Source organism: Oncorhynchus keta, chromosome 24, assembly GCF_023373465.1.
Source record: "Oncorhynchus keta strain PuntledgeMale-10-30-2019 chromosome 24, Oket_V2, whole genome shotgun sequence".
Classification (NCBI taxonomy): Eukaryota; Metazoa; Chordata; class Actinopteri; order Salmoniformes; family Salmonidae; genus Oncorhynchus; species Oncorhynchus keta.
Window position 1 is genome coordinate 37,262,233 of NC_068444.1, and position 13,703 is coordinate 37,275,935.

The window sequence follows — 13,703 nt, forward strand, 5'->3', positions numbered from 1 at the left end:
GTGTTTTGTATGTTTCTTTCCAAGTGAAAGAACAGAGAACTCTACCCTTGTAAAGACATCATATGTTTACACAAGACTGACATTTGACTAATCACTATAGTTCCATGGACTTGAGATGAAGTTCAAGGTCATAGAGATGGATTATTTAATTTGACCTCTCTGACCTCTACCAGAAATAGTATGCATTAACGTCATTTTCACAAATGATATTATTGAAGTGTCCTATGTCATTAACAAGGAGATTATATCATTTCAGGGTCCCATTATTTGCAGGGTAGGCTATGCCAATTCCAACAATGTTTTTGTACTCTATTGATACAATTTATTTGAACTAGCTGAAAATAGTATTATTCGGTTTGTGATATTGGTTCAGCTGCTCACGTGCTGATCGATTCATGCATGGGACGAGTGCGTTGACGCTCAATCGCTGACCATCTGTCCCTGTATGAGACAGGCAGTCAGAAGCAGAACAAGACGAATCCAAAAACAAGCGATATGCCTCAGCTAGGTACAGACTGCTAGGGGACTGAATGCTATCAAGACGATGCTTCTTAGTTACTTAAATCGGATCTTTCTCCGTGCTTTAACCAATCTGAACCTGATAGTCACTGACTCGCTCAATTCAACTCTTACGTTCAAACAGTAAACACAGACGTCTCCCCACTCGACCTGTCCGGGAGAAGTTTTCTTTCCCTTCGTCTCTGTGTCATTCTCTCTCTTCTACACTCTGATTGAATGCAAAGTCAAACATGCCAAGTTCTTCCGGGTCAGTACATCCTGACGAAAACTGCATTTCTAAACAGCTTTTGCAGCAAATGGCTGGTACGTGCTGGTAAGCAGGCAGAGCGATCATTATGCTCACACAGTCTGTGTTATCGGCTGCTCTGCTCTCTGTCTCTAATAATAGCAGCAACCTGTCTGGTCTATGCTCATACATCTGGCAGCTCATCAGTCTTGGCCAATGAGACACGCTCTCTGTCTGCCCAGTGCTCTACGTCCGTCTGTTAACATTGCCTGTGTGGCTATTTGTCTCTTCAGCATTCTTAAGTGAGGCTCTCTGCACTTTCTGAGAGACGTGCGTCACATGCGACACTGGAAACATATGGACCAACAATGGACCAGACGCTGACCTACTGTCAATCAATCAATAAATCAATCAAATGTATTTATAAAGGCCTTCTTACATCAGCTGATGCCACAAAGTGCTGTACAGAAACCCAGCCTAAAACCCCCAAACAGCAAGCAATAAAGGTGTAGAAGCACGGTGGCTAAGAAAAACTCCCTAGAAAGGCTGGAACATAGGAATAAACCTAGAGTGGAACCAGGCTATGAGGGGTTGGCCTGGTTCTGGATGTGCCGGGAGGAGATTATAACAGAACATGGCCAAGATGTTCAAATGTTCATAGATGACCAAATGACTGTTTGTGTCTGCTCTCAATTGCTTGATTGTTTGAACGGGTCACCCCTGTATAAATATACTTTTGTAATAAGAGTCACACCACTTTTATAATTTGTGCACCCTGTTTAGTCACAAAATGTCATCAAGAATGTTGTACTTGAGCTTTAGACAATGGTATTTTGCACATACAGTGATCCCAGCTGGATAATACTGCTTAGACAACATAATCATCTCATACATCAAATCCAGATTGAAAAGTCAGGAGCCATTCACCCTATAAACATTAGATTTGTTTTTATTTCTAAAGGGAACACAGAAAACAGTAAACCATTTCTCACACACAGAGACCTTTCCTTGCAGTAGAAAAAAACATGCTGGTGGTTAGACAGCGCGGCTTGTGTTTACATTTGGCCATATTTCCATTTTAGAAACAAAGTAGCTAACCGTGTTCACCACTGTCTGGTAAACACTGAAGCCTCAGTCCCAAGCATAGCCCTCGAACACGGACCTATTTTCCATTCATTTCCCTTTTAAGCACTTCCCTTACTTACTCATACATTCCTTAAATAACATCCCCACTGCCCCTCACTCTCTTCCCCCTTTTTTTTACCCATAGGAGACAATTCACATAGCATGGGTCCACGAAACACATTGAAGATAGAACAGCACATTCGTACAGTAGCAGCAAACATTTTGAAGAGCAGGTTAGGAAGAGCACATTGAATGTGTTTGCATGTGAAGGATTTTCACAAATACCATGGAGGTAGGAAAAATGCTAAGTGAAAAAAGGGAGGTGCTCCATTTTAGGCCTACACCTAATTGATAATATGCTGGGGTATCGTCATGCATATTTACCTGTATTGCTTTTCATTTTTTTCACCTGAAAGTCTTCAATCAAATGGTACCATGGCATTTTAGACAACTTCAATATGAAGTACTTTATGTTGTACCAAATGATTCCACTTTCAACTTCTTATTCTTTCACATGTTAAAGGCATACCATATTTCGGTCAGTGCAAAGTCGTGTGCTCTGGCAACAATGTCTGGCAACATTCGGGTGACTTACTTACATTGTACTGATATTCTGGTGGCTTGCCGTACATCTAACACCAAGGAATAGTTCCAGCTATTACAGGGCAAGTAAAGCTAATTATGTTGATATACTGTAAACTCACCAAAACAGCACTCCATGTACAAAATGCTAAACCTAAATGCTAAAAATATGAATTAAAGTGCAGGCTCCCAAATTTGGAGTGGTCTTTCTGTTTTTGAAAACAGCTTTACTCACTGTGTATACAGGTGGTGAAGTAACGCCATTGTATTACAAACAGCTTTACTCACTGTGTATACAGGTGGTGAAGTAACGCCATTGTATTACAAACAGCTTTACTCACTGTGTATACAGGTGGTGAAGTAACGCCATTGTATTACAAACTGCTTATCGGACAATCAAAGTAAGATCACAGAGGAAGGCATCTATGTTACGACAAATCATAATGTAACACATTTCCAAATCTATAAAATGCTTTAGTTCACTGCATAAATTGAGTACACTATTAAATCTGAGCCTTTAATGCCCTTTGCAATTTGTAATTCATTCTAGGCTATTTAAATCATAATATTTGTGTGGCTATGATGGCATATTACCACAATGCTTTATGTTGTGTACAGGTACACAATGATTAGGTGGTTAACTGGATGACAACAACAGGATCAAATGGTTGTTTATAGATTTCTGTTTCTTCACATATACCCACAAAACATGAAGAGACAGCACATTCTGAACCTTTCCACTGCAGTGATAAAAACAAAGATGTCCATTCTTAGGGCCCCACAATGACCACAACTGTTGACGCGCGAGTCATCTTAACGGTTCAGATTGTGGTTATATCTTCATTGTTGAGGGGGGTCAGCCGGCACTCTCATATGAACACACAGTTAAATGTTCTGCTATCGCTCAAATGGAATTGATGTTATGAGAGCATCTTGTGGATTTCTCATAAAGGCCCTGTTGTTGCTTCACCAGTATGGGGCTGTGGTCTCTATGCGTCCCCGGCTCTGCCATTCAGGGAAGAATCCACTGGACGTTCTCGGGCTCCCGAACTGGTCAAACTCCATCTCCGGCGTCTTGCCGTCTCTCTGGAACTCAACTGGTGCGGTGGTCTGGATGATGGGATTGCTGGTCTGGTCAGCGTCTGTGTCGTTGTGGAGCAACTTGTAGTTCTTCTCATCGTTGTTGTCCCAGTACGTCTGATCCTGGGTAGTGAAGCATATGCAGAACTCTACACGCTCCTGTGAGGGCACAGAACTTGGCAGGTCGACGGTGAAAGCGAAGGTGTCCGTGTCCAAACAACCGTACACATTGTTCAGGTACGTACATGCAACGTCCGTGTGTGTTTCCCATGAGTCAAACGTTATCCGTATGGAAACCAGTTTCTCAAAGCTTACATTCCTCACTTTCACAGTGCCAGTGAGTGACCGTTCCTGGAGCGTGCAGTTCTCCAGACACACTTGGTTCTTCTTAAGCCGGTTCCTGAAGTCAAGATAATCTGCAGCAGGCTGAGGGAAGTCCAGAGTAAAACTTTTCTCTATGGAGACCTTCAGGCCGGTGGTGGCATTGGCCAGGTCCGACAGGTCAAATTGCAGGTCAGACAGTGGGTCCTCCTCAAACTCCTTGAAGACGTGGATGGCCGTTAAGGACATGCCTTTTGAATCGGCAAAGACCACCCGCTTCTTCCCGCTGGCCTTGGGACTCTTCCATCCCAGGCTGGAGGCCTCTGCCTCCTGCTTGGAGCTGATGCACGGCCTCAGTGGTTTGTAGCAGTTGGCCAGGTTTCGCGATCGGCAGTCCTCGTACGTGCTGAAGAAGCTGCGGAGGGGTGGAGAGCTTGCCAGGCAGATCCTCATGGCTACATCTACTGGCATGATGGGACCTGGCATCGGCCTGGTGTCCAACATGTGTAGGACCCTGTTGAAAAAGAAGACCGCACCAAGAGGACAACAGGGTTCTAGGTGAAACTGTTATATGTTCAGTTGAAACTGAACATAGTCAAGCCCATACAGGATGTGGTCAAAGAAAGTAATAGAACTCATGTCAGAAGTCTGTACACAGGCTATGCTGTGTCAGAGGTAACAGTATTTTAGGCATACTCAAACCACACTTCCGTAGTAATATTGTATGCAGAAATGCTGTCATTATTTTGGGGGGATTGATGTAGTTCAGTAATTGAAAGAGACCTGTCATCTAAATTAATCCAACACAGATGTGTAAAAGTATTCCCTTTTTCCTGGAACAGTTTGAAAATCTACACTGATAATAATGCTCAAAATAGTTTATAGCAGGCTATAATAATCGTATGTAGGGAGCTATATTGCATACTTTTACAGTTCAAATAGGCCTAATTATTATCCAGAAAATATTCAGCAATAGCTTACAAAGGTCCAGAAGATAAACAGCTATCCAAATTTCAAGTCCTTGCTCACACGATAATAGCTGTGCCACATAGACTATAGGTTATTCGTTTTCATGTAGATCATGGGGGCAGTAGGCTTGAGTATAAATAGGTGACCTTTTATCTAGCTCTATGCAACAATACTGGCCAGTCAATGAAAATGTAATAAAAAGTATCACAGGCATAAGAAAACTGGTCAGTGATTCAATTTATGATATTTCATCGACAGATGTAATCTCACCTGGGATTGAAAAACTATTATATTTAATAAACTTTTCGTTTTTATTAATTGCGCAGTTCAAAATTCATGCCCCATCCAATGACAGTAGTTCCATCGAAGCGCTTCACATTTGACGCACTGTGAGCTTACCTTGTGCAATTCATTGGAATGCGTTGAAACAGCCAAAACCCTTAAATGTTGCTGATGAATAAACGGACTAACTTCATAAGAACAGAATTGTGTTATTGTTTATTTTGCCATTCCAATGAAGGTTGAGGATCCTGAATGCTGCGTGGCACGCCCACTTCACCTCTGCAGTCCAGCTGTACTGACAATGGCTTAGGCGCTCTCCGGTCTCCATCTGTACATCCAGACGATTCGCATACTGCTTCAAATTAACCCCGGATGATAGCCAATGGTAAAGCCAAACGCCGAGCGCTCGAGCAATCAGCGACCAGCTCAGCGTTGCGTGTCTACCGTCCTACCAGACGTGCTGAAATGTCTAGTCGGTTCGGGTTACGTTGCAGGATGGGGAGTGGATTAGAAGATTTAGATTTTGAGTCATAATAGACCTCTACTGGTTGTTTTTATGTTTAGCAACTAAATATGTGCATGTCAATAACAATAATAATAGTTTGTAGTCTATACGTTATATACATCTATAATACCATATCTCATAGTTTGAAGACAGACCTGAGGCATTTTGTACACACCATTAGCCTATTTGTGAAATTCCAGGTCTAACTAACTCTAGTTGGATCGGAAAATTCGGGGATCATAATCTAAATATAACTATGCAAAAGTGGGAGCCTGGGTTGGGAGATATTTCTTTGAGATCTCAGGCAACTGTAGGCTTTGAAATACCTCCACCCTGACACAGCACATCGAGTTGAACTTGTCTGAGCAGAGTATCAGTTCATCATAGGGGTACGAACATCTGCTAGGTGCCATGCTAGCGAGGACAACTTTTGCCCTGAAGCGTCCTAGGGAAACTGTTTATATTTGTCTCTGCTGGCTTTAGAGCAGTGCAGATTATCGTAGCTCTTTTTAGCTTGTGAAGGGCTGGAGGAGTGTTCTCACCGCTATCATGGACGTGGTAGACAGAAGAGGCGCCATGGAGAGGGTAGTGTGAGAGAGAGGGTGTCAAGTGAAATGTCCAGCATCAGAAGCCTTATTACTCAGACGTGACTGAGATTCTACTCTTGTCTCTATTGGGAGATAAGGTGCTATACATGACCCTTACATCATTGCAGTAGGAACTTTGAAAGAATTCCCGTTCCATAACTGACTTGAGTTATAACTGTGTAAAGTGATGATCTACTTTCACAATATGATGTGTAATATCCCCGAATGTAAAAGCAAATGACTAAAACAATCCAATCTAGATATGGTTTATGAAAACTTGGTAAAGGCAAAAAAGTTTCTTACACAGTAGTCTGTCTAAAAACGTTTCTGATTGCAACCTATTTCCTCATAGCAACCATTTGGCTTGAAGCCAAGTACTGTGTGCGCTTCCCGAGCGGTCGCGGTCAGGAGTTCTTACACATTCGTTGGTTTTTGCATAACAGGAAGTTAAGTTTAATGACGGTCTGCATATCTGCGAAATGCAAGCTCACTGTTATACAGTAACTTCCGGAGCAACTGAAAAACATACTAGTGACACACCGAGATAGTGTAAATGACTCTTTAAATACAGTATCTAAGTAAGGTTGAAATTGCAGCAGCAGCCTAAAATAGTCATGATAGTGTGCCTGTTGCTTACTTGATATCAGGACCCATTGAGGCTTAGTTTCACATGATTCAATATCCTTTAAAAGTGCACACTTCACCTGCTTTTTCTTCCACCATACATACTCCTCGGTGGAATTTCAAATGAGTCAGCATTATTAATAAGTTTCCTGAGGCAAAACGAACAATACTGTGTGGGAATGCCTTCAGATCCAAATCTTTATAGTTACTTATACTTGAGGCACTGGCCCAAGAAAACACTGCACACTTCTGTTATAGTTATGCTATTAAGCGGTTATTTGTATTTGTAACCAAATATTTTCTATTCTTGTGTTGGATATTTCCTCTAGCATTTGGATGTGGTTTGAATGATTGACCAAGATACGTAGTTAAAACTTTATTTAGGTCAAAATGTTTTCCTGGCTGATATCCCTGCAAGTGGTAGAGTACCCATATCACAACAATGAATTGTTATGAATTCTGGATTGGTTAGGTCAGATGGTAGGCCTACCTGAAGGATTCACTCTACAGTGTTTAATCTGGCAGTCTGCCTAACAACCCAACTGAGTAGAAAAAATAAATTGTTTCAGACTTAGAGACATCCAGTGGAAAATGACCAAAATGATTCTTAGGGAGTAGGGACCTGTTTTTGAAATGCAGCCAAAATGCATACTCGTCCCTTTAAAAAATATCATGATATAATCCATTCTGTATAGAGCCAACAAACTAGGTGATTGGTCCTTTGTAGAAATGTACCACAACTTTTGATAAGTATAGTCTACTGAGCTATTTGTGGGTATCTTTTTGAATGTGGTTTATTTGGTTCATATACCGTATCAACCAATAAACAGATGATTCACACTAAATGACATAGAACATGGAGTCTTCCCACATTTAAGTACTCTCCCAACAGCCTATAGGGGGTGCTGATATGAATAGAGGGCCAGAAACAGGGGACTGGCAGCTACTGAGAATTATTTTTAGCACACCAAGTTCAGATGTGTTTGCCTTGTCCTCACCAGACTGTAGTTACATAAGTCATTGGCAATTGAAGTAACTTCATATCCTCAATTTCATTCGTTTTTTTGTGTTGAAAATGGAACCCTTCAACCGAAGAACTACAGTACCAGTCAAAAGTTTGGACACACCTACTCATTCCAGGGTTTTACTAGATTTTTTAAAATTATCTTCTACATTGTAATACATATGGAATCATGTAGTAACCAAACAACTGATCAAAAAAATCCAAATAAATTTGAGATTCTTCAAAGTATCCACCCTTTATGCCTCGATGACAGCTTTACACAATCTTGGTATTTTTGTTCACTACATGATTCCATATGACATTTCATAGTTTTGATGTCTTCACTGTTATTCTACAATGTAGAAAATAGTAAAAAATAAAGAAAAACCCTGTAATGAGTAGGTGTGTCCTAACTTTTGACTGGTACTGTATATATTTCCATTTTGGAAAATGTTGGTGATATGGTATATTTCTAGTTGTATAGTCAATATGAACAGTCCAGAGTCTTGATATTATATACAGACTATAAATAGACAACAGTACAATACATTTATATCTCAGTGAATTTACAACAAGATACAAAATAGTAATCAGAAAATGAAAAAAGCACATACAGTATATGGCTCTTTGGTTGAAGGGTTGAATTATCCTTCTTAAATATTTATCATAGAGAACACATGATTAATTTAATGTGCAGGTTTTGGGATGGCACAACTGGCTATCTGATCTGTGATAAATCGGGACACTGCTCAGTTGTCCAGACCAGTTGAAGGGGAGCCAATACACCAGATTTACACAGAAAATTCAAGGTCAAACTCACTTTTAAAAAATGTGAATTGTGAAAACTGGTGGTAAGCCATTGGACAGATACAAGAGGTGAGATATATGGCAAGAGCCGGCCCAGCATACCATGAAACTAGCATAGACATATATTATATTAATTAGATAGTATGGGATAATAACTTGATAATAATATTGCATCAAATTCTTTCCCATATTATTTTCCTTCTGAAGTATAAACCATTTTTGAGCATTTTCTGTATGGTTGTATAGGTGGTATGAATATAACAGGCATATAGGTCTGCTGCTGTAAAAATGTGACAATAAGCACTATCCACTGGCAAATTAAGAAGAGAAGACTGCAGTGGAGAGACAATTAGATGATCATATTCTTCCTCATAATAATGAAATTATATATTTTTAAGTAAGTGTGACCTTTATTTCATAGAGAAATCGATTTCCAGTCAGTGCATAATGCTTCAGAAGTGGTTTCATTACAAAAAGGAGTCACAACCAGAGGCGATGCTAGGCACAGCAGCACGACTGGATTTTAAGCATCTCATCACGTGATGGGTGAAAATAGCTCGTTTTTTAAAATAACCGTTCTCCTGGCAGCATTATGCTAGCAGCACGATCGCTGATTTATTTTATTCTCCAATTAAGAGTCCCCCTACAAAGACATGATAGAATTTGGAAACACCGATTATTTTTAAACTCTCGTTCTGTAGAATTGTTTTTCCACAGCATTGCAACTGCCTTAAAAAAAAGGATGATATGACATACTTTTTAATATTGCATTATTTATACCAGCATTTCTTTCGAAAGTTTACACCAATACTGGAATGTTGAAAGCTATTGTGTAGGGTAAAGAAATACAGTTCTAATAAAATACAATATGTGTAATTGGAATTACTCAATAAAGTGTAAAACGTACATTTCTCTATTGTGCTGGGCAACGGGTGTAATACAGTGTGCTGGTGACTCCTTACTCTGCCCACTCTATGCACTGCAATGCAATACACTGCACATGAATTAAATATTGGTTTATATAAAATAAAAAAAACTATTATTTGTGCAGATGTAAACATGGGATTGGGATTACTCAGTAGGGTCTGTTGAACCTACAGTGAGGGAAAATAGTATTTGATTCCCTGCTGATTTTGTACGTTTGCCCACTAACAAAGAAAAGCGGGAACTGAGGAACTGAGGAAGTACAGTTCCCGCTCAGCCCAGTCAAAACTGTTCGCTGCTCTGGCCCCCCAATGGTGGAACAAACTCCCTCACGACGCCAGGACAGCGGAGTCAATCACCACCTTCCAGAGACACCTGAAACCCCACCTCTTTAAGGAATACCTAGGATAGGATAAGTAATCCCCCCTTTAAGATTTAGATGCACTATTGTAAAGTGACTGTTCTACTGGATGTCATAAGGTGAATGCACCAATTTGTAAGTCGCTCTGGATAAGAGCGTCTGCTAAATGACTTAAATGTAAATGTAAAAATGTAAATTATCCGTCTATAATTTTAATGGTAGGTTTATTTGAACAGTGAGAGACAGAATAACAACAAAAAAATCCAGAAAACGCATGTCAAAAATGTTATAAATTGATTTGCATTTTAATGAGGGAAATAAGTATTTGACCCCTCTGCAAAACATGACTTAGTACTTGGTGGCAAAACCCTTGTTGGCAATCCCAGAGGTCAGACATTTCTTGTAGTTGGCCACCAGGTTTGCACACATCTCAGGAGGGATTTTGTCCCACTCCTCATTGCAGATCTTCTCCAAGTCATTAAGGTTTTGAGGCTGACGTTTGGCAACTCGAACCTTCAGCTCCCTCCACAGACTTTCTATGGGATTAAGGTCTGGAGACTGGCAAGGCCACTCCAGGACCTTAATGTGCTCCTTCTTGAGCCACTCCATTGTTGCCTTGGCCGTGTGTTTTGGGTCATTGTCATGCTGGAATACCCATCCATGACCCATTTTCAATGCCCTGGCTGAGGGAAGGAGGTTCTCACCCAAGATTTGACTGTACATGGCCCCGTCCATCGTCCCTTTGATGCGGTGAAGTTGTGTATGTATGGTGTTATTTCTTGGGGGACTGAGTTCTACATATCCAGCAGCACTTTTTAGTCCACCCATTCCAGTGGTCCCAATGCAAAAGACTGTAGACCTATAAATTACATATTGATTTTTATAAAAACAACTCCATGTGCAAATGTAAAAGTGGGATTGGGAGAACTCAGTAGGGTATGTAGAATCTATATAGGGTGTCATTTCACGGGGCACAGAATAATACAGAGTGTTGCTGGCCTTTTACTCCGCCCATGACATTGGCAACAATAGAAAAAACTGTGCCCCATGAAGACCCTACTGAGTACTCCCAACACCACTCTTACATCGGCACGAATAATCATTTAAAAAAAAAAAATCTATAAGCCAATATGTAATGCATATGCAGTGCATTCGAAAAATATTCAGACCCTCTTCACTTTTCCACATTTTGTTACATTACAGTCTTATTCTAAAATGTTTTTTCCCCCCTCATCAATCTACACACGTTACCTCATAACGACAAAGCAAAAACAAGTTTTTAGACATTTTTGCACATTAATTAAAAAAAAACAGAAATAGCACATTTATATAAGTATTCAGACCTTTTACTCAGTACTTTGTTGAAGTACATTTGGCAGCGATTACAGACTCGAGTCTTATTGGGTGTGACGCTACAAGCTTGGCAAAACTGTATTTGGGGAGTTGTAGTGGACATTTTTGTGTCCTCTGTGTCTCTGCAAATGCGTGACTAATAGCTACTAGCTGTTGTAACCTGATTATTGTGTTAGGATGTTCTGTGACTTTGCAAGCCACTTTGCGTAGCATGCTATGCCTTGACTGGATGGTTGCCAGTTTATTTTTTGTTATAAACTGGAGTTAATAATTAAAATTGCATGCATTGGTTTCGAAATTGCATTGGTATTCACCACAACGTTTTAGTTCCCAAGGTATGTCAATCCTGATTAGCCAATGGGCTTTCACGATTTTGCAGGAGTTTCATATTATTAGTTCAGCACAAGACGACCCACCTCTCCCTTCAAAACCAAGGCAGCACTGAAGATGAGAGATTTGTTTTTACATGGCTAGCAGCAGACAACAAAAAAAAGTTAAGTGCGCAAAATGGAATCAGCAAAGAAAAATAAGGCAGATATTCACTCATTTATTGCCTCTTGGACAAAGGAGTATTGATTCGTTTTACTGAAGGACCAGTCTGTTTGCACTCTCTGTTGTAAAATTGTTGTTTGTCGGACATGAAGTGTACGGTATTATTCTGAAACAAGACATGACAAAAACTTCAAGCATGGGGCGGACAAGTCTGAAGGAATCAAGAGGGCTATGTCCCGGTATCAATAGCAAATCAGTGTGTTTATCAACATGCAGCCAAAAATCAAGCAACAGAGGGGAGCTACAAAGTTGCACAGTGCATTGCTAAACATGGAAAATATCAAGGTGTCATGACTTCTGCCGAATTTGGCCCCTCTCCTTGTTCAGGCGGCTTTCAGCAGTCGACGTCACTAGTTTTCTAGCCGCCACCAATCCACTTTTAATTTTCCATTTGTTTTGTCTTCATTGTACACACCTGGTTTCCATTCCCATAATTATATGTTCCTTATTTAACCCCCTGTTTCCCCCATGGTTTTGTGCGTGTTTGTTTATTGTTGTTTTAAGGCCCCCCCCACATGGCATTTCCTCAAAACAGGTTGACGTTGCAGGGAATGGAAGAAGACATGGTAGCATACTGTGTCTCACTTGACAACGTTCTTAAGACTCTCGTCCCACGGGTGAAGGCTTCTCTGCCCAACCAATCAGGAGGAACTGAGCATTGTCTGCGCCCTGGAGATTTTTTGGGGGCAAAAGGCTACAGAAGGAAGAGCTGGAAGGATCCTCATTGGAGAGGATCATATCAGGTTTTGTTGACCACCCCGACTGCGGTAAAGGTAACTGAGAGGGACACCTGGATTCACGTGTCGCACTGCAGACAAATTCCTGCCCCTGAGGAGGATGGCGGGAGTCCCATCCTTTAGGCTGTGTGGCCTGCCTGTTTGGATCTGCACCAATGTGTTGATTGGAACAGTTAGTTGCCCTCCTGTGGGTGACCGTTCAGGTGAAGATGAAAGTCCTGAGCCAAAGGGACCACCGCAGACCCAGAGTAGTGGTCCAGAAGGAGAAGTCAGACAACAGAAAAGAGAATTAAAAGGTCAAGATGAGGGAGAGAGTCTGTTCCTCTCTCCAGCTGGAATGGTGACAAATGGCATCTCATATAAGACATTGTGTTGGGTATGTGGGTTGGGTCCTGTGGGAGTAGGTAATGGTCTCCTGTATATAGGGATTCCCTTGTGGGTGAACTTTACTATTCAACTGTCTTCAATACTGTCATTGGCCAATCCCCCCCCCAATGTTACTGTCAGCCTTGTAAATCCTAGACAAACAATTACAGTGACTCACCCATCCATAAAGTAGGATCCCTGGTAGCCCCCTAGTGTATTAGAGGAAATGGAAGTAACCATTTGTGTGAAAATGTTTGTAGCTGTACTATGTTGGTTAATGGTAGCAATAACTGCCCTCTTGTTGTACATGATTCTGTACTACAAGCACCAGTAAATACAATTATACAATTTCTGTCTACAATAAGTATATCACACTAAAAGGAGTTTACCTTTACTAAAAGGAGTTTACATCCATTGGGGATGGATGTGTACTGTTGGAGTTGGTGGTGCCAGCCATGAGAGTACTTGGGAACACTGAAATAGAATTGAGGGTTCGGGTTGAGGGTTCTGAAAAAAATGGGAAATGCTACTAGAGAAGCATTGGTTGCTCTGAATGAAGAAGTAAAAGCACTGCAAAACAGGGAGGCACTTGACTACTTATTGGCTGGTCAAGGGGGTACTTGTGCAAGGAAGTACTTGTTTAATGTTTTTGATCATTTTGCTTTCTTGTTGTAAGGCCATCAAGGCTATCATGTTCAATGCTACTAAAGAAGGTTACACTGGAAACTTGCTGTCTCTCCAGGAACTCCCCTTTCCCCCTATAATGGATGATAATATGCA

At 40.9% G+C, this 13,703-nt stretch overlaps 1 protein-coding gene across 1 annotated transcript; it reads right to left on the reverse strand.

Moving 5' to 3' along the window:
* Window positions 1-1,671: 1,671 nt before the first annotated feature.
* Window positions 1,672-5,570, reverse strand: LOC118357492 (protein phosphatase 1 regulatory subunit 3C-B-like). The gene is made up of 2 exons (XM_035734637.2): window positions 5,222-5,570; window positions 1,672-4,367 (listed from the first exon to the last, which is right to left on the reverse strand). The coding sequence occupies exons 1-2, from the start codon at window positions 5,233-5,235 to the stop codon at window positions 3,419-3,421; spliced, it is 963 nt and encodes a 320-aa protein (XP_035590530.1). The 5' UTR covers window positions 5,236-5,570; the 3' UTR covers window positions 1,672-3,418.
* Window positions 5,571-13,703: the final 8,133 nt, after the last annotated feature.